Source organism: Vidua macroura, chromosome 18 (genome assembly GCF_024509145.1).
Source record: "Vidua macroura isolate BioBank_ID:100142 chromosome 18, ASM2450914v1, whole genome shotgun sequence".
Taxonomy (NCBI): Eukaryota; Metazoa; Chordata; class Aves; order Passeriformes; family Viduidae; genus Vidua; species Vidua macroura.
In genome coordinates this window covers 8055009-8081839 of record NC_071588.1, presented here as the reverse complement: position 1 = coordinate 8081839, position 26831 = coordinate 8055009, and the positions used below count along the sequence as shown (strand labels likewise).

Sequence of the window (26831 nt, the reverse complement as noted above, 5' to 3'; positions counted from 1 at the left end):
AGAGACAGTTTCACAGCCAAATGGATCCTTAAAAGCACACACAGCACAGGCCTTTTAAAAGAAACAATTGGTTCTCTTCTCAAAATACGCACCTGAAGAGATTAGGGAGGTTTTTATAACCCAGACAGCTACAAGTGGAGATCTGCCAGCCCTGGTGCCAACACTGCCACTTCAATCATTATGGCAAAAAACAATAAAGTGTGAAACTAAGTTAGTGGGCTTTCTGTGCCTAATCAAAATTCATATTCTTGGTTTACAGAGTACATGTTATGACAGCTGGACTCATTCATTTATAGGAAGGTGCTTCTCAAATTGCTCTCAACCAACTGGCAGGCTCATTTGCTGCCAGAAAGGTAACAATCTCTCTAATTTATTAGCAGGAAGGGCAATGAGAGCTAGTAGGAATAAGATGTGAAGGGAAAAAAGAGGCCAGGTTTGGTTATATTTAGTTATGTGATAGAAGACCAGTATCACTGCTTTTCCTTAAGTGCATTCTCAAAAAAAACCTACCCAAACCACTCCAATATCTGCCCACTGCTGGGGTACAAAGAAGGACAGCAAAGGCAATGGCAGCAAATGGCAGTCTGAAATTACTAAGTGAATGCAGAGCTTTATTTATTTATTTATCCTCTTGCAAGAACAATTTTATCAAAGAAGTAATAGGGGAACTGCAGAGTTGCCAAAATGAACATCTGATCCTGGACAGATCTGCTCAACCTAAACAACTATTAACACAAAGCAGCATCCATCTGTGCACATGTTGTGCAACTGCCCAAAAATTATGTTTCAGAAAAAGCTTCTTTAGAAATACAACCACTGTAAACATTGATAATTTCAAGAAAGGTCCTTAAATTATCCTCCTGGCAGATCTTAGCTATGCTCAAAACACATGAACATCTTTAAAGAAAAATGGAAATAGTTCCATAAGAAACAGTTCAGCATGATTGAAGATTCATATTTATACCTTGACAGAAATTATGCAGAAAAGACAGCCTAAACTGCTGTGCAGACTTTAAAGGTAGCAAAAGCTGCAGTGCACTTTTCATCTGTCAACCTATGATGTATTGTTAGAAATGCTGTCAAGTCCTCGGACTTTCACTCCGTGCCCAGGGAAACAGTATGGTATTTCAGGTCATATCTTTCCATAATATGAAAAAAGGTTATTTTTCAGCCTCAGTTACTCATGGTGCATCAGCTGCTCATGCTGGATCTGCTCCCCACAGAGACCAGCACTTACACAGTCTTATGTCAACAATAAATAAAAAAACAGTGACTGTCATACAGGAGTTGAAGTACTGCTTAGAGTGAGAAGTCTGTAGTGAAGTGCTGTATGAATATTACAAACTTTTATTGCCACAGGCTGGCCTTCTATCAGGCCTCTCTTGAAGAAGTGACCTTGGCATGTCAACTCATGCCCTTTGGAGCAGCTCCTTCAGCTTGCACAGCAAGGCAAGAGGGGATTTAGTATTTTGCCAAAGGAAATCTTTGAAGCCTCAGAACAGCAAAACCAGATGATGATGTGCTACAAAGGATTGCTCAATGCCCAAAACCAGGCTACAGGATCTGCCAACTGCACACAGAGCAGCCACAGAGGAGGGAGTCCACAACCATGACTTCCAGGAGGTTCGGTTTTGAAACACCCACACATTCCCCAGGAAAGTATAATAGGACATGATATAGGCAAATTGTCTAATATAATTTTTTTCCTCTTAAGTTCTTCATTTCACATGAAGACAGGATTATCTTGCATGTGGGTGAATCTCCTTTTATTTATTCTCCATCAAAAGTCAAAGCTTTCCAAGCACCATCACACAGTTTGTTGCCATGGAAATGACCGTTATGCCACAAACGGGCACCGATCTTCACAGGAAGAGACAGCAGGAGTGAATGAATCCTAAAATGAGTTTAAGTACTCCTTTTCATGTATTTTTTATTATTAATAATGCTTAAGAGAGAACAAATATTGCATACACAGCTCAAGTTCACAACTATTTTCAACCTGAGTTTCCCTGATACACACCCACCATCCAGTTTCAGCCACGCTCCAGTTAAGAAAGCAAGAGGAAAAAAAAGTGTTTATTAAAAACACTTGATCTAATTAAATTCTAAATTCCTAATGACAATGAAAAGACCACAAGCATCTGCCACTTCCCTTAAGCAGAAATAAGAGCCGCATATTCCCTTCTAAAAATATTTTATGCAGAAATACTGGAAAGCAGACGCATTTCATGGCACGTAGTGCCAGCTGCTCCACAGCAAGGAAGGGCTAAAAAAAAAACAAGTGCAAAACCGTGCGAGCTCTTTTCTCAGCTGACTCCTTTCTCACAGGCACACTTCCACAAAGGCAGCCAAGGCTACTTTTGGCCATGACCTACTTTCCTGTGGCAGCGAGCAGCCCCACCGCCCCAGCGCTCTCAGCTGTCAGCTGACAGCACTGGCTCCTGCGGGATCCCAAAGGGCAGCATCCTTTATTGATACCCGGGCAGAGGTGATGACGCCACGGAGGTCAGTGGGGCACTGTGGCAGCTCGTGGATGGAGCACGCCGATTGTTTCCAATTAAATCATTCTCTGTCATCGCTGGGTGTCTCATGCAGATATGACCTACAATCCCCATGCATCAATTAGTTACACTCGCTGAATCTCTTTGGTCTGTGGCTGCACGTTCTTCTTGTTAATAAGGCTCTGACCCTGTTGGATACGCACCAGCCTGAAAAGCAACCAAAAAGGGCTCCACTGATTCTCTACCCACACATGGGCAGAGCTGGTGACGTGCGGCAAGAGCGGTGTTTAGTAAAGACAGACCTTCCCACCCTACCAACAGCGACTGAGTAAGTGTTCAAATGTTCAGCACTTGGGGATTGGACCCCCTGATCAGACACACTGAACGGCCTCTGTCAGGAACACACAAAAATCCAGGGAAGCTGGTATTGGGGTTGTGTGGCCAGATTTTGGTAGTGGGGGTTACAGGGGTGGCTTCTGTGAGAAGCTGCTGGAAGCTTCCGATGTGTCCAGCTGGCTCCAGGATGGACATGCTGCTGGCACAGGCTGGGACAATCAGAAATGGTGGTAAGGCAGCTGGGATAACTTATCTAGGAAGAAAATCTCTCTTGGCCTTTATCTCAAGCCATGAACCCCCAGTGACATTTTCTCTCCCCTGTCCAGTTGTGGAAGGCAGTGAGAGAGGGGCTCTGGTAGTGCCTAGGGTCCAACCAGGACCAACACTATACATGGGGAATAATTAATGTGTCACATCTGAACTGGCTGATAATATGAGGTCAAAAATCATTCACAGCTGTCATGGCCATTTGATAGCTTTTCATCCCACCTAAACAAGACACACAGAGTTACCTCAAGCAGAAGAGAAAGCCAGAACAAATACTAATGTTGAAATGCAGTGTTGCCTATCAAGTACCAAACTTAGCTTAGCAACAGCAAATGAATTTTGTATTACATTCCTTGGTTCCTTTAAAGATGAGACCTGTTACATATAACTTTACATACAGCTTCCCATTTTAAGAAGCCTTCTTACCATTTTCCTTGCTATAAAATCTCCCCAAAAAAGTGGGGCATGAGTTCAATGAATAGTACTGGAATAACTCCATGTATAATGTTACTTATTTCAGATTTTGTAAATGGATTTAATGACGATAAATAGCATTGGAAATCCTCAAGCCTACACATTAGGGTTTGCCAACAGGAAACAGCAGCACTGTTTTAACAAAATAAGCCATCTATATGTATATTATCACACTCCGTGAAAAATTTGGGCTCAGCAGTCAAGAGGCCAGAACACTCTCACAATTCCAGGTATCATTTCTATGTTTAATTCAACAACAAAAATGCTCAATATTTATCACAGCTGCCCACCTAATGCTAAAAAGATACCCTCAATTCACATTCTTGGATGAAGCTGCTGTTTAACTGCAGTCTTCATGTACTGCTGAGCTAGAATGAAAATGGACACAGAAGATCCTTCATTACACACTTCTAGACCACTATATTTACATATTTAAAAGTTAATTAAACTGACACCATATGGTCACCAAAGCCTTGTCCAGAGAACCATAAAGATATGCTTGATAACACACGTGGTTCTCAGATACCAGCAATAATACTGCTCTATCAAAGAGCACATTAACAGAAATTGCCATGAGAAAAAGACATGTAGCTGCATTGCAAGATCAATCCTGCAGTCTTAATGCAGTCAAAAGTCTACCAATCCAGAGATCCACAGCCAAATACAGCACAGTTCAAGGAAAATAAAGCTTTGCAGAAGCACCAAAAATCTAGTCTCCAATTTTAGTGAAAAACAGGCAAGTAAAGATCTGTGGGAAACCTCATGCTGCATCTCATTTAAGGCTAGAGCGCTTCACAGCTGCTGGTTTTTCAAGTGTCACAGTCACAAAATCTCATCCAATGTGCACACTTACACCAAAACACAGAAAAGGAAAAGAAGAGACCATCTGTTCAGTCTGTAAAACCTAGATGTAAATACTTTTTTGCTGTAAGGGACATAATGCATTAGAAATAATGGTAGACAGGTTTATCTGCCTGTGACCAGAGGTGGGTTACTGGATTAAACACTGTCTACCACCACCACAGTCAGCAAGGTGTGAAGGAGGAACAGCAGCTTGGCCAGTGACTCATGACACTGGAGGGCTTTAAATGTCTTTTTTTGATAAAGCACTTGAACAGTAAGTAGAAGCAAATCTCATCTTCTTTGCCCTCACTGTTTCCCAAAGATACAGAGAATTGAAAAATAAATCCCCTTTCTAGGACAGATAAAGGCTAACTCTTAGTAATGCTGGGTGCACTACTGTAAAACACACAAACAACTCTGGAAAAGAAAGAACCAGCTATCTATGTTTGTCAGCAACAAAGGAGAGAGGGAAATTTTCAGAAAACCCAACAAAAGAAGGAGTTATCTGTCAGGATACAACTCAGTGGGATTTTCATCCCCTTGATTGCCCCTGTGTTTGATGACCATTTCGTTATGACACATGACTTTGTGGTCATTCCTCAGGGCAGAAACCATGTCCTCATATGTTTCTATCCAGGGGCCTTGAAAATTTATGGTCACTAGTCAAATATTAACTCATTTAGACTGTTGACTAAAAGCTAATAATTTCTGAGGCCAATGAGGTAAGACGACACGGCTCAGCTGCTGCATATTGAAGAGTTCATCTCGTTCAAAGTGGATTCTGGGCATTTGAGCAGCAGCCTGTGTCTGGTGCCCCAGACAAAAATGCACCTGGAGAGAGATGCTTAATGACAACAGCTGTAACCACCCGTGTCTGAAAGGAGTCTGCTACTGCTCACAGAAATACAGGCAGCAACATTTAACTGGAAACAACAAAACAAAGAGAAAAGGAAGAACTACTGCTCATCCTGGCTAACTCTAACTTGTATCTGCTTCTGAAATGACACAGCCTACCAAAAGAAAATGCAACCAATTCTCATTTTCTCAAAGCACCCTTCCTGTCTCAACACATACACTGAAATGGTTTTTGGTTTTACACTATCATGTGTAATATTATCAGACATTATCAAAGTATTTCAGGAAGAGATTAGAAAATATTCCCACCACTGTACCAGGAATTCACACAGCATTTACTGTGTATGATTAACTCTGTTCAAAGAAGATATTAAAATTTAAGAGATGTGGAGGAGAACCGTGACCATGTAGGGTATGGAGAACTTAAAGGCATGAAGAACATCTGAGAGGAAAATACAAGTCTCAACACCAGAATGTCAAGAAAGCATTAAATTCTTCCATGTGAAACACACAGCTGTAAACACTAACAGAGTGTCTGGGGCAATTTAGGCACCAATGCAAACGAGACGAGGCTGGTCAAACCCAAAATTTACAGAAGATATGTATCAGATGAAAAACCATCAGCAGCTCTCAGCAGCCATAGCAGGCAAAAAGCAGACACTGGTTCAAGACAGAGCATGCAGTTTGCAAAGCAGACTGAGAGCCAAAGACCTCAGACAGTCTTCCAGTTTTCTGTTCCTGACCATTTCACTCCTCTTTCTGCAGCACATGAAAACCAAGATGGATTTGTCTGAATCATTTTTCAACAACAAAGCTTCCCTTGGCTTTATTTCTGTAAGCTTTGTTCTCTGTTCTGTAATAAGCTATTACTCACCCAGAACAAAACTGTATTCGCACCCCACACTGAAACTTTTCTTACAAATAAACAAGGAAAAAAAAAACTAATTTCAAATATATAGGAAAAATATGCTAAGTTAAACAAAAGGGGAAAAAAGGGGACAATTGACATTTAAACTTCTGCAATATCAGAAGACCTGAGTTGCATCAGACAAATTAAGAAATATACTTTGAATTTCAAAGCTGAAGATGTGCCGACTTCTTCTGACATGTACGTGAAAGGAGTTCTCTAGAGAAAAATTAAAATTCTCATTTATACATCACTCATATTACATCCAAATGAGACCTGATGTTACCGATCCACCTAAATGATCACTCATTTCCAAAGCCCCAAGGAGAAAACTACTTGGATTTCAGGTGCTGCGCTCTGATGTTGAGGAAAAAAACAATGTGAGAGGGATATGACTCACTCCTGAATTTCACATAATGAAAATTATCTCAACTGGTCAAACTATTTAGCTCTTAATTAGACAGTCCCAGCACTCAACATACAGAAAACTGATGTGGACATAGCCTGCCTGTGGAAGTCTCCACAGCATTTTCCTGCTGGTATTTTGTATCCAGACAAAAGATGAAAATGCTCAAAGTAAGCACAATCTCTTTGGAAACAGTAAGTGAAGCAAACTTCTCAAGACAAAAAGATGAAAAAGCACAAGGAAAATCTAACTCCTGCTTCAACGTGCCATTTTAGATGATCATCAGAATTGTGAGGTAACATTACTACCAGGTTACAGAAAGATCTCAACAAACACTCTGAAAATGCATCCCACTGCACATTATCTATGGCTATTGCATTTTCCTGACAGGGCTACACTGCCCTGAAAGAGGGCACCTTCAAACCACAGGGTTTTGTCTAATGACATCCATTATTTGCTGCTCATTATCTAGAAACACACCTGGAACAACACAATTAAAGCAGCAATCTGCAGTAAATTACCTCACAGACCATATGAACTGAGTTAAAAGCCATTGTCACTGTCGATTTAGCCAGTAAGGTCACATGAAATTGGAACTTGTCCTCCTCCCAGTTCAGGCCTGAGATTCATTCCACTTGACTCGGGGTTGGATGAGTTTTGTCTGGGACTGATCTCAACACCTCTGACTCAGTAATGTGTGAAGCTCATCCAACCCACTTTCAGGAATCCATTCCTGAAACACAAGGACCCTGCACTGATTATGTGACAGAGTTGGACAGCAATTGGTAGTGAACCATGAAGTCCTGCCTGGAACTTAAACTGTAGTTTAACACCTGTTCCTACTTGGTATTTCCCACGTTGCTCACACACTACAGTTTCTTTATTCAGAATATTACAAAAGTAGAAAAAATACCTAAGCCCTGTTTCTCACTATATTCACTCCTCAGGTGAAGAAACAATTATCAGTGTTTTCTATTTCTATCTCTATGCTTTCAAAATACAAACATGGTAAAAACATTTCTATGTTTAAAGAGTTTCACCTTTGCTCCAATTTCTGTATCCTTTCAGACAGGATTTCCCTTACTTAGATAGCCAAAGACATTTTTAGTGCATAAAAAAAGCAGTGTAAGGTTGTTTGTTCATTTTTAAAGTGGGAGTAACAAACCAACAGTAAAAGAAGTAATCTTCTTCATATCCCCTTCATTAAACCAGGTCAGCAAGCTTCACTGCAAAACCAGTAACTGATTTCTGTGGGATCTGTGAGACTCACTGAAATCTACTTGACCAAAGTGAAAAGAAATCATTATTTCAACAACAAAATGAAGTAACAATACCCATCATCATTTGGAAGATAAATATATTTAAGGAATGTATTTGAGAATGATTTTCCAAGTTTTGAAATAACAGATGTAGTTGCAATTTTTTTATTTTGTGGGTAAGAAGTTATAGGTTTTGAAAGTGCCTGTAATTATTATGGCAAGCATCATCTTACCAACCTCACTTCAAACAAATGATTGGAAAAAAAGGGCACTGTTTACATTCCTAGTGAGCAGAGCTGGAGGGAGGAGGTGTCCACTGCAGGCTGTCATTACTGCAGGGCATTGCAGGTACAAGCTCTCTGATGCTTCCAAAGCCTGCATGAGACAGGCTTACTGCAGGAGCCAGGCAACTGTACTGCCATTATTTGATCATGTTAGTCATAATTTCACCCCAAGTCAGCTTTATTTGGTAAATACAGGATTAAAGAGTGTGGGAGAAAAATAGCAAATATTTATAATGTACACATAGCAAAGCTTTATGTCCAGCTCTCTCTTTTTAAAAGGCATATGTCTCACTGAGAAAAGTCAGGGATTTTTAGCCTTCTGACTTCCAAAGCTGGTTCTCATTTTCCATGTCAGTGGCTCTGCCTTCTATTACTTCATCATATGCATCAGACTCCTCTTTATTGTTATCTTCAGAGGCAGACCAACCAAAAGGCTTTTCTAACCTTAAAAAAAACCCACAGAATTTATAAAAAATTTCCTTCTTAACATAGTGAGAAGCTAAAACCTTGTGATGCTTAAGAAAATGCCCTCTCTGGGCTGCAGGTCTGGATCCCAACCTTGCACAAGACAGGGCACAACACAAATTCTGCTCTGCCTCACTCAGACCACAAATGTGACTCTCAGTCTCATATATCCACCACACGGCATCTTCAGGTCTCCTAACCTGACTCATAGGCCAGGCTAAATTAACTGGACTGAATCAAATTAACTGGCTTTCCAAAAGAGTTAAATTCCCATAGAAAAGGGGAAACCAGGGACAAAGACAGCAGCTACTTCTGGGACAAGGGAACAGAGATACTTGCCCAAGGTTACAGAGCTTTGATAGGGGCTGAAAGTACAGCCACAACAATCTGGTCTGCGCACACACAGTCAGAATGTCACTGAACCAGAGTGGAAAAAATAGGTATTGACATCAGACACATTACAATGAACAGGAGGAAAAATAGCTCAGCCCACATAGAACATATCCATGCAACAAAGAAAACCAATTTCCTTGAAATTCCTGTCAAAAGGCACGCTGATCTATCATCTGTTCATATTTGAGATTCCAACCAACCAGACATGCTCTGGCCAATCTCACTCCTTGAAACAGGTATCCTGAGCCCAGCTGGCTGCCTCCTGTGGGCATACTGGTCAGGCTGTCAGAACGTCACTACATGAAATGTCCTGGCAAGCCTGCAACTCTCTGCAAGCCCGAGAAGCCAAAGTGCTGTTGTCAGTAAAAAGGAATGAGCTAACTATCACTTTCCACTTTATTTTATGCAATTTTAGTGTAAGGATAAGCCAGGGCAGTGTCCTGACAAAGCTGACAGAAAAAGTAAGTGAGACAATGCCAACTGACAGACTCTAGCTCAACTGTGAGAAATGCACTGCTTCTTCCAAAATTATTGGTGTAGCAGTAAAACAAGCATTTTTTTAGCACAATGCATTGTTAAAAGGGAAGGAGGGGGGAAAAATCTAATGTTACTTTCTAGAATAGCTCATGGTAAATTCTAGACAAAGGTCAACAGTGATTTGCAGCATTTCTTTAAAAACAAAGGCTAGTCCAATAGTTTAGGATTCAGAAGAATCATAGAAGTGCCCTGTAGATCAGTTCACAGACATCCAATTAATAAAAGACTAACACAGTCCTACCCCCTGGAGCACAGCAAAGATAAATATCTTAATGACTGCCAGGCTCTCCAGTTCTCCACTGAGGGGTCCATTTCAGAAATAAGGCAGCTAGACAGAACTAGTGAGTGCCAAGAGTGCACCATTAACCCCCCCATTTCCAAGTAGTCTATTGACCTCTCTAAAGCATCTGTCCTGTAGCAAACCACAATTAAAGAAGTATAAGCCACGAAGGGTTTCATTACTATTTTTTACTTCCAGACAAATAAATGGAAAAATTCTCCAGAACCTCATCACCAACCTGTGCAAAGTAACTCCATAAGTTAGTGTACACAACATAGCATTGCAGCTCATCTGGCTCAATTCCTTTCTAAATAAACCCAGAGTCCTGAGTTTCTCCAAGTCACCAATTCATTACAGAAGATACTTTCTGGTTTCCATTAACAAGCTGCTCAGGGAACAGAGGGTGCACACACAGTGACAGATTCAACAGAGGACAGAACAGTCCAGAGATGCACAAAGTCAATTCAATGACTTCCCCTGTCACCTACCCGGCACTCCTATCCCTTTTCTGCCCAATGCCACCCTACTCTTCCAAAAAACTGAGCTACCCTTCTGGGAAACAAAGTCTAAATTACAATCCTTCTTTCAACCCCACTCTTCAACTTTGAGCTCCACAGAGCTGAATTCAGCAGGGCTGTGTGCTATTCTGGAGAACAAGTGTCTCCTTTTTCTTCCAATTGATCTGGAACACCTTGGTGCTGTGGAGCTGGAGCTGTACAGCACCAGGCCACCACAGAACAAGAGGGGGGAAGAAAGGGCTCCCCAGAAAGTGATACAGAGGAAAAGGGGGGATGCACACTGGGGAGAGCTGGAAGAGCACTGCAGATCAACTACAGAAGCACAAGTCTGGTAAGCTAACAGGTCTCAAGGCCTGACTTCATTTAAGCATTTATGGCTCACCAAGGTTATCATGCACAGTCTCACTCTCTCTCCATTACACAACACAGTCAGGCACGTTACACTTCTTGCTTAGCATTTACTCAAAGCAATTTTAAACCACATCATGGTTCACAGTCTGCAATGAGCTGCTCTGAGTGAAAAAAATTGATCTGGTAACACCCAAAACTCCCAACCAATGCAGAAAGCAGCAAGGTGGTGAGAGGCTGGCAAAAACAAATGAAATAGCTGTAATTTCATTCCTTCTCAACAACACACTGGCCTCTTCACGTGTGAAGAAAGACCTTCAATCATCTCACCATTACACAAACACACCTGAAGGAAGATATCAAGTCTCAGACAGGCTGTTCGTGTTTAGAGTTTGGAATGTTGCATCTGTATTTAGCTTTTCCTCGTATCTGTGTGACAGGAAAATCTTTCATCCAACGCAAGGTATTTCAGAAGGAATCTCAGCCCAGAGGCAGCTGCAAACCTCCCCAATCCTGGGCAACGGCCGCCACCCAGTGCCTAGAAAAGTAACTGCACACTCTGAAGGGAAAGAAATTTCAGTCGCTCAAGCAACAGTTCCTGCTTAAAATTTTCCTCTATGCCCTCATAAACACTGCACTTTAACACCTCAGAAAAAAGATAATTCCAGCAGGGAAATATTTCCTTCATGTTTATTCAGTGTTTTACCATTTCACGCTGCTACAGAAAGTAATTCCTTCATTATTATCATTTCTGCAGAAAAAGGGGGGAGAAACCCACAGAGGTTTCTCTCACAGTGAGCCATCATGACAGAAGCTTTCTGAAATATGCTGTCAGGATAACTCAAATGGTTTTGTAGTGTAAGCTTACCATTCATAATATCACCTATTAATCTCCTTAATCTGTATGATACCAAATATCCTTTGGGCTAGGAAACATTGCTGCAAGTTTAATCCCAGATGGAGAGGTGTGAGTCCCTTGCCCTGTAGGGACCAGAATTGTGCTTTTATGAGGCAGCAGGAGAGTCTTTTCCATCAATGACCAGTCAGGCTTTCTGGGCAGCACCAGCATTAACAAGAGTTTGTATTTCCATCTGTACAGATGTTCATTATGCCACAGCTGGAAGGCAGGCAAGATACCCCAGGAGTTCATACAAATGAACCACTCACTCTGCCCTATTTACAATCAGATTACAAGAAATAAATGGAGGTAATGCTCTCCTTTCTCCCACACTTCTTCAAAACTGCGCTCCCATTTGACTTCTTTTGCTTTCACTAAGGCATTTTTGTTTCTCTAACACATTCAATAAAAAACTGAGCATAAAGAAAGCAAAGCCATGATGTGAATCCACCCATCATTACTTACTTCTCCTGTGATTGGATTGGTTCCATATTTCTTTATCCAAGGTACAATGCTCCTGAAAAGAGAAGGGATAGAGCAATTCATGACAAGCACCATCAGAAACCTCTACTGATGGCCATGACTGTTTTTGCCAAATTGCTAAGACTAAGTGATGATTACACAGCTGTAACCAGTTCAACAACCCAGAAATAAAGCGAAGTACAGGAACTTACAGGATGTCCCAGAAATAAAGCAAAGTACAGGAACTTACAGGATGTCAAAGACTGTCCCATCTGGTGTGCAAACTGGGTATTCAAATGGCTGCAGAGACAAACTAGAAAAAAGAGAACACAACCTTGTTAGCAAAACCAGGTGGAAATCACGATGGAACTGGCAATCACACTCAGCATCCCCTGTTAGGGATGCTTCCATAATCCTGGCAGCTCTTAGCTCACAGGTATGGCAGGCAGCTTCCTGAATGACCCAATTTACAAGGATTTCTAACCCACTTCTACCAGCTCTCTTCCTTCACTCCTGCCCTTTCAGCAGTAAACTCTAAAAAGAAAAAAATAGCAGAAATATTCTTCAATCTACCTTAATCTCTATTTTAGCAAGATGAGTGACTGACCAAGCACATTCTGAGCAGGGACAAGCAGATTTGAGCCCTGATGACACAGATTTGAAGGGCTGGGATGTACACAGAAATTCTTCTGCATTATTTCATCAGTTGTGTATCCTTTCAGCCATCAGCTCCAACCTCTGCAGACACTGATCACGGGTCATACAGACTCTGTTTCAGTTCTTATTCAACTTTCTATTGCCACACTACTGCTGCAGCAGGCACAAGGCAATGAAATAACTGCCTCAGAAGAACATGGCTTTAGTTCAGTGTCAACAGCCTGATAAATAGACGTGTCATTAAATAACAATAATATAAATTTGTTGTCTTACCTGCAGTGATCAAATGACAAACGTCTAAAATTGGTTCGTGGAAGGTCTGTTTATGGAAAAAGAAAACCCACACAACAGACATTAATAAATTCATGGTATGCTAGGTAACAAAGAAACATTTGAAAATTACATATTGCTACATAACCTGCGGCAAGTTAGGGAAGACAAGGATGAATGTCCTAAAGCTTGCGAAAATGTAACTAAAAGTTCTGAACTGCAATTACACTGCCGGGAAAAGATCAAACCGGAGCTCTGACAGTCCGACAGCGCTGAGTTTAAATGACATTATTAACTTCCAGGCTCTGCCCCAGCAGCGGGCACAGACCCTGCGGAGGGCGGGGACGCTCACCTGGCCAGAAACGCGGCCTTTCCGAGCAGCACCACGGGCTCGGGCCGCGGCCCGGGGGCCGGAGCTCAGCACCCGCCGCCCCGGGGATCTGAGGGAGCGGCCCGTCCCCCCTTACCTGCTTTCTTGCCGCCGTAGAACTGCGTGTACTCGGCGCACGTGATGTACCTGCGAGACAGAGGGGTCACTGAGGCACAGCACAGACACGGCCCCGCACGGCCCGGCCCCCCGCGCTCTCCCCCGCGCCCCCCGCTCACATCTTGTCCTTCTGGTGCTGCCGCTTGCCCATGGCTGCGGCTCGGCCCGCCCGGCCCGCGCTGCGCCTCAGGCCCGGCCGCGCCTTCCGCCGGGTGCGCCGGGGAACGGCCGCGGCGCGGAAACACCGGCGGCGGCAGGCGCGTTCCGGGGCCGCGGGAACAGGCGGGAGGGCCGGGCAGGATCAGCCTCGAGAAGGTTGGTGCGACCTCAGAGCAGCCTTCCACGGCTTCCGCGTCACTAAAACGTGTTTTCTTGCCTGGAATTTAACATCTTTGCATTCCTGGTCTGTTGGGCAGTGACAAAACCTCCCAAGAAAAAATGGGTAGAAAAACCTACTTGTTATCTTAATATGGTCTTCACAAAAAAGTATTTCAGTGTCTCTTCAAAGACCTAATGACAAGGAATTTACTGTCCCTTAGGACTGGTAAGACCAGCACAAGACTGAACAGAGCCTGGATCCCTTGCCTTTAGCAGGAGGAAACCACCAGTTGTCTTGGAGCTTTTACTTATCAAACACCTCCAAATCCATTCATGCTCTTTTTTTCTTTCTTTGTTAAACCATCACCCTGGCAGCTGCCCACACAGAGCCACTGGAGTGACACCCATGGAAGTGGAGAGCCAGACCCCCACTGAGTGCACCAGAAGATGGTGTTCAGCTCCTGTTTTAATCCCATCCTTTGGTCCTTGGCAGCATCCGTGAGCACAAGGTGAGCACAACCTGCTCTGCTTGCAGGGGGTTATACTAAATGACTTCTGAAAGTCCATGATTCTATGTTGTTATGGTTCTCCTCTGAGGAACAGAATAGTTGTTCCCACCAGTGTAGTCTAATTGGCAACAGTATATAAATTATTTACAACATTACAGCTGCTTCTCACTATTAGACTCTTTGGCCACAGCAGCAGCACAGCTACTCCTTGTCCTGGCTGAGGGGGAAGGATATTGTTTGTTAGACGTTTAGGGGAGAAACTGCCCTTTTACAAGGCTTTAAATACACTTCATCATTTGGATTCTTTTACTCAAAAACATTTCAAAGCAAGGCATTGAGGCACATCCAAACAGCAGGGCCTGCAAAGAACCAACACCTTCACTTGCTCCTTTCTCAGCACCACGTACACTCTGGAAAAAGAAAACAACTTGATTTGTTTTCAGTGCAATTCCAAAAGCACTCCACAAGGAACGTGGCCATAACTGCAGACAGCTCCCTCCTTGCTGCAGTGCAGGCACTCTCTCAGTGGTGAGGAGCCTGCTTGGCTCTGCCTGGGGACGAGCATTCCCCCACAGCTCCTGCTCCTCGGCCGAGATGGGCTCCGGGGGCACACGCTGTAGCTGTCCACAGACAGCACCAGCACTTGTCTGATCCGAGGAAAGAGCACCCAGACAAAATTATTTATTTCCAGACACATTACTGTGATTCAGCCTGTGTTGACGTTTCTGGAGATTGCTCTTCGCAATAATTCAAGACCATGTTTTTGCTTTTTGTTGTTTTTTTAAACCAATGCAATGTTCTTTTATTTTGTACTTACAAAAAGAGCCACCCCATTGTATCCCTCCCCCTCCCCCCAACTGCCTTTTACAAACATTGAAAAATTAAAAACCTGATGATGACATGTTAATTTGGTAGAATTACTTTGAAACATAGCCTTTGTAATTAAACTCCTACAAGATGACTTTGTAGTGATAGCCTGATTATTGGCCAAATAAAATTCCATATTACAAGTTAGCAAATTCTAGTACAAAAATAGTCCATGTGTTAGAACAGCCTCTTATTATTATTATATTCACAGGAAAGAGTCTATTGGCTGCATAATACCTTAATATTTATGAAATTTCTTTTTATGTGGCTCATTCATCTAATTTAATATAGTGTTGAGCCTCAATAAATCCTCAGGCAAAAAACCCCAAACAGGGTTAAATATGCTGTTCAGTGTACTCTGAAGTACTGTGCTTTTCACAGGACATCCAAGAAACCGCACAAACAGTTCTCAGCTAGTTTTAATATTAAATGAGATCCAGATCCAAAAGGATCCCCCTGAAGTACATATCCATGACTTTCCATAGAAACAGAGGTCACAGCTTCAATGGTCAAGTTTCACTGGGGAAACTGTCGAGCTCCTCCACTCATCATTTCCAGGAATCCGCTGGGACCTCTGCGGCACAGCCCTTCTTCAGGAGTGTCCCCGCTGGCCGGGCTCTCGCTCCTCTCGTGTCTCTGCTAATGCTGTTCAGCAGTTTGGCTCGGACCAGGCCCCGCAGGGAAAATCTGGGGACATGCTACTTGTCTCTCAAGATGTCCAGCTGCTCTTGATACTCTGTGAAAAGCCTCTGGAAGCGGAGGTTCTGTCCAATAACAGGAAGAAGCTCTTTCAATAATTCTCTCTTTCGTAAACCCTGCATAGAAAACACAAAAGCATCCTCAGAAACTATTTGTTATCATTAACATGTTCCATGGAGCTGTCTTAAGATTCATGCCCTTTTTCCTGCCTAGAGAGAGCTGTGTATTTTATGTTCTCACTCTGCTTCCATGACTCCCAGAATAAAAACTTGCTTTACATTTACACACTCAGGAAGCTGGAGCAGCCTCTGCAGTTCCAGACTCCAGGCTGTGTTCTGAGAGGGAAGACTTCTTTGGCATGTCCCTGTTTCAAACGTGCTGTCTCAACAATGTGGAGAGCTGAACATGCAACTCTCCTTCATCTGTGTGATACTCAAGACAGCACCAGAGCTGACACTGGGGCAACAAGCATTTGCCTGTGGTTTCACATGGAATAAATCTCAGTGCCGTGGCAGAAAGCCTGCTTATGTGATCAGATCAGAGTATGGAAAGGATAATACCCTGTAATTTTTATTCCTTGTTCTTCATTAAACAATTATCAGGACTTACCATAACTGTTGATTCCCACTGACTTCCAGCTGAGTAATGGACTGGACCCAGTAAATCCTTGCATAATTCTCGCAAACGATATTCAAACCCTGGAGATAGTCAGAAATAAAATCACATTTGACAGCGTTTCACAACATATAACCACTCCACAATGTAGCAGACAACATTCAGGAAAGAATTACAAGCATTTGGAATAAAATAAAGCCCAAAACATTGATTTCAGGAAAGTTTTATTATTCTTACAGCAATTCTTTGGAAATAGAAGAGGATTTTTAGAGCTCTGAAGGGTCTTATTTAAAGTTCTCAAAACCAAACCCACTACTGAAGATGATCTACAATAGGGAGAAAAACTGAAGTCTGAAGTAATTACTCCATCTTGTTTTAAGAGCTGCCCTGATCTCAACCTCACTCTTCCCTCCCCCACAAACATACCAGCTTTTTAAAAACCAAAACACCTTTAATAAAACCACACACAGTTTCTGGGCCTCCTTTATTTACCCAAAAATAAGAGGGGGGAATTCCCTTCCAAGAAACAAAGTCTATTCAAGAGTAACTTGCCAATCAACACATAATAGATCAAGTATTTAATGGATTAGAATTCAGTAGATGTTGAAATAATCATAAGAATAAAGGGTCAGTAATAGGATGTGCAATTTTCAAAGTTCAGCAGCTCTACAAAATTAGTGAAGCAGCACTATACATCTGGCAAAGCACAGTTTTTGTGACATCCATCCATCCATCCATGGCAGCAACATTTGGAGGTGCCAGAGGAACCCAGTGCATGCAGCAGAGGTTCTCAGTTAGTGAAGGCTTTTAAAAGTACAACCATCTCTAACATATGACCCAAGATGAATATTTTAATTTCAGCTGGGGAAGAACAGAGAGAAGCACACACAGCTCAACAAGCTCTCTTGTTAAATAAGGGTCAAAAGGCAAGAATTAATGAGTTTGATTTTAATTCTGCCATCACCTATTAGGTGTTGTAATGTGAACCATATTTCATTTCCCTCTGTGCAGAATGATTATACAAGGTGAGGAGTAAGGCTGAATTAATACAAAGGGAACTACTAAATTATGAATGTAGACAGGCAGAGATACAACGGAGATCTTTAGAATCCATAAAGTATAAAATCAGTTGGTTAACCTTATTTAACATAATAGCATAAAGTGTATTCAAATACAAAATAGACACAAGGAACTTTTCTTGTGTGTTTCTTTTCTCACAGAATTTAACACATGGAATTCACCAGTACAGGCAGTACTGGTGGCACCAGTTAAAATTTTAGAATGTAAAAAAATAATAAAGTGGAAGCAATACAAGCAAATTCTCTGCAATTTAATGTGCTTGAGTACAAAGTGTCAGAGACTGAGCAACCCCTCCATCTCACATCAGGCAGCAATTATCAGCTGGCTGAGGAGGCTTATGCATTTTACAAGGTGCTCCTTGAAACATCTGTAGCTGCTGCCAGACAATACCCAGGATGTGTCTGACAGACCACTGGGCTGTTTTACAATGCAGTTGCCATTACTGGAGTCTGCAGATGGCACTGCTTCCCCAGACCACGGTCTGTGCCCAGCCACTGTGTCCAAACAGGATTCCTGAGGACTGAGCACTGCAGAAGCAAATGCAATTTGTTTTGGTTTTAAGCAAACCCGAGTCCAGAAGCCAAGTGGTAAAAGGAGGATGTTAAAGGCAACCATACATATCCATGACATGAACAGAGTGTTTCTTAGAAGCCCATCAGAGCTGCAGAGAAGCACCAGAGCCTGGCAGGTCTCACCTTCATTAACTAGGTACCGTGCATAGATAAGGAGCCAGTGGTGATATTCGTGACTGGATTGTAACATAAGTGCTGCTGCTATCTGGTTCTCCAGGTATGCAAGTGTTGTTTCTTGTTGCACTAAATGAGGCATGGAGAACAATCTTGCAGCTTGCCTTCCTGAACTGCAAAACCAAAAAGATTAACGTGCCATAAAATCAGATACAAGTTTAAGGAATATATGTTTTTGTAGCACTAGCTATACTGCACTGATCTTTCAGAGCCACACAAGACATAAAGCATTTAAAGGATTGCTTGCATACAAACATATTGTCATAAGAAAGCTAATTTGAAAAAAGTAACTAGTTATTAGAATTTTTTCAAAAAGGGAATTTTTCATTCTGTTATTGTCTCTCTCTCTCAAAAAGAGTGTTGTTTGTTTATATTTCAAATGCTTTTCACAACAAACTCCCCTTCCCCTCATGAGAACAGCAATAAAATCATACAACACTACACAGTTTCTCTCTGGAAAAAAATTAAACTTAGATGTGAAGGGCAGAAATAGCTAAGAAATCTGCCTGGGAAATCAAATTCAAATCCAAGGGATGATGGGCTATAAAGCTACCTACAGGAATCTGCTCTGGCTCACACAATTCCTTGGTGATATTTTCCCATGTTAAAAATACTCACTAGATGACTAATATCTCAACTTTCTCAAACACTTCATTAAATAGATTCTTTGAGGCCAACTGAACTAACTCAATGATTGTAAGCCTACTCCAGAAAGCTGGTAAACTAAAAATTAAAATGCAAAATGTAAATTATGCAGTTTAGCTAATAAAAGTATAACAGAATTGTCCAATACTTTACCCAACCAATAAAGAGGAGCCTTAAAATGATTATATTTAGAGCATGCTTTCCTGTCCCCCCAAACAATCTCATAACATTAAGATCCAGACTATAAACATGCAAAGGATTAAAAAACCACTGTATGAATGACCAATCATTTCAGAGCCACTGGCATTTCAAGAAGTAACTCAGTGATCCAGGCATGTGAATAAAGACCACGACAAAACCCAACCACGCTGACGACACGAAGGCGGCGCGCGTACTTTGATGTGCGTCCCTGTATCACAGCCAAGGGCCCAGAACACAGCATGGCTTCTTGAGAAGGCAAACTAGTCCTGAAGTCTGCACATTGTGCTAGAGAGTCCTGTTTGTCAGAAACAAGATTCCTGGAAAACAGCAAACAATCAGAAAACAAGTCTGAGGAGTGCAAACAGCAAGGTCAGCGGATCCAGCTCTGTTCTGCCTCAAAACCGGATTTGTGTTTTCACAGATAACCAAAAAATATCACTGAAGTGGCTCAGGAATTTCGGGGACCCTGATTATTCCCACTACATGTCCAAATTGTGCTTGCGGTGTGTCCTGCCTACCCCCAAAGTTTAAAATATTAATTACATAATATAATTTACCATTAGTTTGGAAGGACATTAACTTTTGCTGTGCCATTTTACAATCTAATAAGAAGCCATGACCCAGAATGATGCGTGGAGTGAACACAGGTAATGACTTTCTCATTAAGAACTTGATTTTACCTTATGTCAGGTCTCCCCCCCTACCAGACATACACACATTGACAATCTTTTCCATAATTACAGTTATCCCTTCATATGGAGGGAGCTGACATTACAGCTGCCATTCCCACACTTAATTAAGGATATCATCTTCACTGGCTTGAGATGCCAGGAGAAAGAGTGGCTCAAACCAATGCTATGTTTAGATTTCAGACAGCACAGAGGTAAAATGGTACAAATATTTAAAATACTCTTTGCTGCTTTATCATGTTTAAATTTCTATGATGACTAAACACATTGCTCTTTTATATACTTCCCAAGCTGTGGTACAAACTAAGAAATAGCAGCAAATTCAGAATTATGGCTGAGAGCCTGTCCCCTGCTCCTTACTCCCTTAATAAACAAATTTTTCCTTTTCCAGAGGATTCGCTTTGAATAGTTGAATAACAACAATTATTCTAAGGAGGAGTTAAAACAATAAGCCCTTTCATCCAGCAGGCTCATTACAGTAATTACAACAATTATATTAGGATTACAACTTGTTTTTTTTTCTTCTTAGGAAATCAACAAAGAACTTGTTTTGGAAAGATCCTGTAAATAATTTACCCATGGAAATTTTTCACAGGAACTTATGCCTCTCCATGGGGAAAGCTCATCTGATCCCCAACAAGATCTTGAGACTCTTGTATAGCCTTTTCTTGTGTTTAGCAATGACTCTTCCATGACCCTGAGGTAGAATGATTTCTTCCCAGTAAATCAGAACACGTCAGTTCCTCTGAGTTGCAAAAGCAGGAAATAATCCATGACTTACCATGTAGAAAGAGAAGGATTAAAGCAGTATGCCTTCCCATCAGACATGCTCATGACAGGAATTCCATGCTGAGTCAGCAAGATCTGAGAGACAGTTGCATCACTTCCTGCAAGTCAAATCAGACCAAAGAGTTTCTTTTGGAGTCTTGCCTAAGACTCATAATAGTAAAAAATGGTATCTACCATTTCTTATCAATTACAGCAACTAACAGAAAAAGGTTCAATGCTGTTCTCAAGCACTGATAGGAAGGTCAAGACACAAGCTAATGATGGCAAGCACCAGACTCAGTGCAGTAGCAATAACATCAATTTTGCAAAATACATTATCAATCTTGATGCTGCACTTTATACAGAAAATGGGCTTAATCAGGAACATTCTCCTTACCTAGGGAAAATCTTCAGCAATTCTGCCACATCTTTTGTAACCCAAGAAGCCTTTAGCTTTCTTTTTCCCATTAAGTTAAAATTATAAACCAGCATATTTAGAAAAGTGTGCTCTCTAAGAGCACAGTATGAGTGAAATAGCTGGAGTCTCATTTCCCAGCATATTCCAAGCCCAGGGCTTGTGCACGTAACTTCTAATGATGACATTTGCAAACTGCTAATACAACACTTTCTAGCTAGTTTGGATTAGTACTGTATAGATTAAAGCTAAAACAGAAGCTAATGTACCCTGAGACACTGCTTTTCTGATGATTTGTGTTGTGCCAGATATTGCAGGGATTGAAACAGAAGATTTTTAAGTAATGAATCACAAGATAATCAGTTGTTGTTCATCACTGAGACAATAAACATGCAAATTACACAGAGAAATTGCTTTAATAGCACATTTACATTAAGTATTTTATGATCTTCACAACACTGAATTTCTACATTCAGAAGCAAGGCAGACTATAAACTACATAATCTCACACAAGTTTGCTACTCACTGATATTGTCATCACTGTTATTTCAAGAACTTCCCTTTACTACACAATAATGAAGGGAAATTAATTGTTTAGGTTTTTCAGGTTTCATAAAATTTCAGCATATTCATAAATGGCACTAAATAGTACAGGTGGGCTCAAAGGTTGGTAATTAAAGGACTTTTTCATTACCTGAAAATATTGTTTGCAAAGACTCATCTCTAACGATGGCTGTCTGCTTGTGAACATCCCTGAAAAAGACAAAAGGACAAGTCTGCAGTCAATAAACAACTGAAAACTCCAAAATCTTTTAATAAATGCACTTCTTCACTATTCATGACAAAGTCGGGGGTTGGGAAGCTTGTTTAGGGTTTTTTTTGATTAGACATTTTCTTCATTGCTTTGACAAAATTATTTTGGCAAACTCAAACCCCTTATGGCGAGACAAGTTAATAGCAGAGAACAATTTTTATGGCTCTTTATCAGGAAACCTCATTACAACAAAGCAAACAGTGAGGATCTAAATAACTCCTTCAGGAGCCCTGACTTGCCTGAGACATTAGATTGAGTTCAACAACTGCAAACCAGTTACCAGTGTTTTTATCTTGGCATCTTGAAAATGGCTGGAGTACTTTAACTCTTGAAACTCGTGTGCTTCATTGGATAAGTGTGATGGAAGATGGAAGTATCTATATTTTTCTTTCCCACCCCCTCATTCCATTCCACATGCATCACAAGCATTTAAACTAGTGACTTTCAGCTGATTCTTTATCTTCATTCTAGAATGAAGTTCAATATTCTGGACTGTCAGAACACAAACAGGATATTGCTGAAAAAGAACCAGTCCTGCCCAGTTAACTCTGCATATTCTATTCAAAAGTGGACTTGTGTTCAGACCTGATGTGGTTTAAGCTCCTGTCTCAACAGCAGTGCAGTGACACAACTGAAGGTACCTAGGAACATGCAGCTGCTGCAGGCAACGTGGCCCTTACCAAACAGAGAGCGTAGCAGCAGTGGTGAGAGCCATGATGCAGGAACCTGTGCAATGCAGGGTGGAAATGGGTGTGTTCAATATTATAGGAGGAAGAAGGCGACGACCACAAGCTGAAAATACTGACAGTGTTCGTTTCTCACAGGCCACAGTTACAATCTCACTGGGGAAAAAAAAAAAAAACCAAACAAATAAACAAGAAACATTTGCGTGTTGACAAATGCAAGCAGCATAAAAACAGGCTGAATTCTTAAGCTATCATACAACTCAGGTAAATTCCCTAAAAAATAATTATTGCAGCTTTAAGACAAAATTTTCGATAGCAAGAGGAAAAGTCATAAACTAAGCAGACCAAGGGACATAGCTGGAAATATCAATAAAGCTTTTGGTTATACACAAGCTCTCCCTCAAGGCTGTACTTGTATTTAGCTTTAAAATCTGCTGCTTCTTTTTCAGACCTAGACAGGGCTAAGAAATACACTTTCAGTTAAAACTCTGAAGTTGGAACTAGGCAAAATTGAGAAAAATTAAGAGAAAAAATAAGAAAATACTCAGGAAAATACTTTGATATGACCAAATATGCCACTTCAAATTTTTCATTCTTTAGTAGTTAGCACTTGAAAACCTGTCACTTACAATTTAGTCAACTTTAATGAAGAAATTTAATGGAGAAATGTAAAAATACAGGAAAATAGTTGTAACTGGCTAATGCAAATTGTGATGTTTTAAGACTGCATAGAGTTAATTCTTGAAGCAAAACCTAAAACTTAAGAGTGGTGCACACTTTTACCTGTAAATATTTATTATGAAAAATAACTGTAAACTGTACTTTTGTACACCTAAAAATGTCTTCTGGCCTTCAGGACCTCCTTCCTCCAAAAGATGCTCTCTTACCAGCTTCCTGCTGCAGCGAGGATTCGACTGGTGAGGACTGTCTCCCATTCCTTTCCTTCTCGATTACACTTTAACCTGCTCAGCTTTGAGCCCCCCACTGTGGTCATTTCATTCTCCACTTCAAGGTACATTGATGGATCTGAACTTATCTGAAATACAAAAAATAAAATAATTTTTGGAAGAGGAAAAAAACTACTCAAAAAAGCAGCAACTACTATTAGAACCAAAACAATGCTGTCTTTAAGAACAGATTTAAGTATGGCATTCTGTTTAATGTGGGTTCAAAATATACCATGGCACTTCAAAAGAAGCAGACCTCTGAAAATCAGCCTTGCTTAAAACACAAATAATTTCTTTGTATTTGAAGCACAAACACAAGGAAAGGCTGTGCTAGTCTGTCTCTGCTTCCTAATTATGGGCACTAGATCAAGTCTGTATGTGCCCAGTCTCCCCACAGTCTTGCAATTGGAACCAGACTACCACAGCCTGAACACACCTAAAAACTGTTTCATAAATACCTAAAACATTACTATTTGCCAGCCTGTTCAGATGCAGAGCACCTCCAGAGAGCTCTCAGAAAAGTCCTAGCTTTATTCCTCAGTGGTGTACTCCCAACACCACTGCAGCAGCCACTCCCCCCAGAGACTCTTATCTCCACCACACACTTTGGCTAACCAGGTGGAGGGACTGATGAACCAGAAGTACTCACTCCTCTTTGGAGTTTAGCTGGGTCAGAAGTGTCCTATTTTCAGCTGATTTTCCATCATCTTTGCTCATAAAGACATATTCTTAGAAGCTAAAGCATTACCATCTTGCTTGCTTGAACAAATACATGCATTCAAACGTTAACTCATCAAAGGATGTGAATAACCTTAGGATATTTAAAAGAAAGCAGGATTTTTTTTGTTTGTTTTTAAGGTATTAAGTTTTTCCCTTATAGTCCACTTACTTGCAAAGTAAACGATTTCTGTGGGATTGGGGTTGGCAGTTTAAGTGCTAATGCTGGTGCAGAGATGCAAGCAGCATCCTTCTCAGAGGCCAGTGTAGCTGGGGACTGGAAAAAAATTGCAGAAATAGTTACATTTTTAATTTAAAAAAGTGAAAACCAAATATATTCTACCAAACAGATTGATTTGAAAAATAATTTTCTTAAAATTTCAAATAATGCCAATTGCAAATATTAGTCTTGTCCCAATTAGTTGTATGAATACAAGTTTTTTAATATAGCTTCTAAGAATCAAAGAAAAACAAAAAACTTGGTCTCTTTTTTTTTTTTTTTTTTGAAAATGCCCCTTTTTTCAGCTGCAACTAATTCATGAAAATTCTGGTGTATTACAGGGAAAATCAAAGCTCTAGATACTGAAAACACAGGTATCTATATGCCTGACATGATGGAAACTCGAATGCAACTACTTTAGGGTTCTGAGGAAATTTATAACCATTTAAATCACCATATCTAAGTCACTTTCTTGTTCTTGAACCACTCTCCATCATACACCACCAAGAACTGTTGGCATTTCATTTTATTCTATACAGTCTTTGGCAGGCTAGCATTACTTAGCATGCTGGGACCTTTAGTAAGCAGCTACATATCTATATAAAAGATAAACACATTTGCCACACCATGGGCACCTGCTTTTTCTAAGCTTAAATTCTAAAGGCACAGAGGAGGGATGGCTAAAAATTCTAAGGGACTGATACTACTTGTGTTTCCCTGAGTTGATGGAACAAGTCAGCACAGGACTGATTTTATTAAATGAACTTTAAAAGCCACAATGAATTTTATATATTTCACCTGAACAGTTAAAGTTACTGGTACAAGTCTGGAGTCTTTCCGAGGCCTTCCTTTTTTCTTCTTTTCTACTGTTTCTCCCTCAAGTTCCAGTTTCCGTTTGGGTACACTGAGTGGTTTAACAGCTGGAATCTTCTCTTCACTGTCACTGCTGCTCTCCAGAATATCCTTGGGCTTATTGTCTTTAATTAAATTCTGATCCTTCAGTCTGTAAAAAAAAAGTCTGTAAAAAAAAGCTGATTCCAAAAGTTGCCATATATCCTACACATTGCCTTCTTGCAGATAAGATGACATTTTTTAGCCCTCTTTAAATGTATTTCAAAGCACACAAAGGCAGGAGGAGGAAGCTGAAGAAGTATGACAAACCCTTTCCAAAAGTACAATGTGCAATATAGATGTAAACCAATCAGACATATTCTCCCCTTTAAAAAAAATTACTCAAACCAGCAGTTAGCCATGGGATAAAGCTGGAAATAGCAACTTTATTTTAGCATTCAGTTCCAATTACCATCAGCTCTTTCCCTCAGCTAATACAAATAATTCAGCACTCTAAGATGCAAGAGTAGTTCATCTTTTCCCCTTCAGTGGACATGAAACTTTCTGCTTATTCATGTAGAATTTCAGTCATTCTGTTGTCTACCCCCAGAAGTTGTTCTGTTCAGTTCTGACTACTGCAAAAAGTGTATCTGCAAACCATACACATGACTTCACTGCTCCAGCTTCCATTCCAGGAAACATAACTATGGAATCACAGAATGGCTAGAGTTGGAAGAGACCTTAAAGACCATCTGATTCCAATCCCATGACATGGGCAAGGACACCTTCCACTAGGCCAGGTTGCTCCAAGCCCCATCCCACCTGGCCTTGAACACTTCCAGGGTTGAGACATCAACATTTTCTCTGGGCATCCTGTTCCAGTGTCTATGACCCTCACAGTAAGGGATTTTTTACTAATATCTCATCCAAACCTGCCCTCTTTCAGTCTGAAGCCATTCTCCCTTGTCCTGTCACTACATGCCCCTCTGAAAAGTCCCTCTCCAGTTCTTTTGCAGCCCCTTTAGGGCCTGGAAGGCTGCAATAAGGTCACCCTGGAGCCTTCTCTTTCCCAGGCTGTACAGCCCCAGCTCTCTCAGCCTGTCTTCACAGCAGAGGTGCTCCAGCTCTCTCATTACCTTTGTGGCCTCCTCTGGACTTGCTCCAACAGGTCCATGTCCCTGTATAACTAAATCTAACATAATCAATACAAAGTACAATCCCTGTGAACTCTCTTGTTAACCATTACACGCTCAAAAAGGTCATTTAATCATACCCTTCCCCTTGCCTCCAATAGCTGGTTATTAATTCACACTGTTTTGCCACTTATTCCTTAACTATTTGGCTTCAGAGAAATACCTTGCATAATCCAAACCTTTTTTCTCTGGCATCTGAATTATGCCAAACAATACACTTTTATCCATATCTCAACAACACTTCAGAAGCAATTATCAGAGAAATTTAATACATCTTGCTTCTGCATCACATGGGTAAGCTCTTTGACATAAAAATATTGATCCTTAAAAACAGGTTTTACTGATAATAACTAGGGAACTACATACTTTTTTCTCAAGATTGTTAATTTTTTATCATTTGTTTTGGTGAAACAGGAATATATAT

General features: G+C 40.9%; 2 protein-coding genes across 6 annotated transcripts in view; both read right to left on the bottom strand.

Annotated features, from left to right (window-relative positions):
- PPIL2 (peptidylprolyl isomerase like 2) overlaps nt 1-13669 on the bottom strand; it is a 67813-nt gene extending 54144 nt beyond the window's left edge. The window contains exons 1-5 of the mRNA XM_053994112.1: nt 13567-13669; nt 13428-13477; nt 12964-13009; nt 12284-12346; nt 12037-12088 (exon numbers count right to left, since the gene is read on the bottom strand). Coding sequence (XP_053850087.1) covers nt 12037-12088; nt 12284-12346; nt 12964-13009; nt 13428-13477; nt 13567-13598 — 243 coding nt within the window. The 5' untranslated portion in view covers nt 13599-13669. The remainder of the gene's footprint in view (nt 1-12036; nt 12089-12283; nt 12347-12963; nt 13010-13427; nt 13478-13566) is intronic.
- A 1873-nt stretch (nt 13670-15542) lies between these two features.
- LOC128816297 (protein HIRA) overlaps nt 15543-26831 on the bottom strand; it is a 31645-nt gene continuing 20356 nt past the window's right edge. For 3 of the 5 annotated variants that reach the window (XM_053993800.1, XM_053993802.1, XM_053993804.1), the window contains 10 exons: nt 25182-25401; nt 24336-24440; nt 23387-23535; nt 22494-22655; nt 21694-21752; nt 20598-20703; nt 19322-19444; nt 18231-18394; nt 16450-16538; nt 15543-15956 (listed from right to left, as the gene is read on the bottom strand). In XM_053993800.1, coding sequence (XP_053849775.1) covers nt 15840-15956; nt 16450-16538; nt 18231-18394; nt 19322-19444; nt 20598-20703; nt 21694-21752; nt 22494-22655; nt 23387-23535; nt 24336-24440; nt 25182-25401 — 1294 coding nt within the window. In that variant the 3' untranslated portion in view covers nt 15543-15839. The remainder of the gene's footprint in view (nt 15957-16449; nt 16539-18230; nt 18395-19321; nt 19445-20597; nt 20704-21693; nt 21753-22493; nt 22656-23386; nt 23536-24335; nt 24441-25181; nt 25402-26831) is intronic. The other 2 variants (XM_053993801.1, XM_053993803.1) reach the window with 1 other exon arrangement.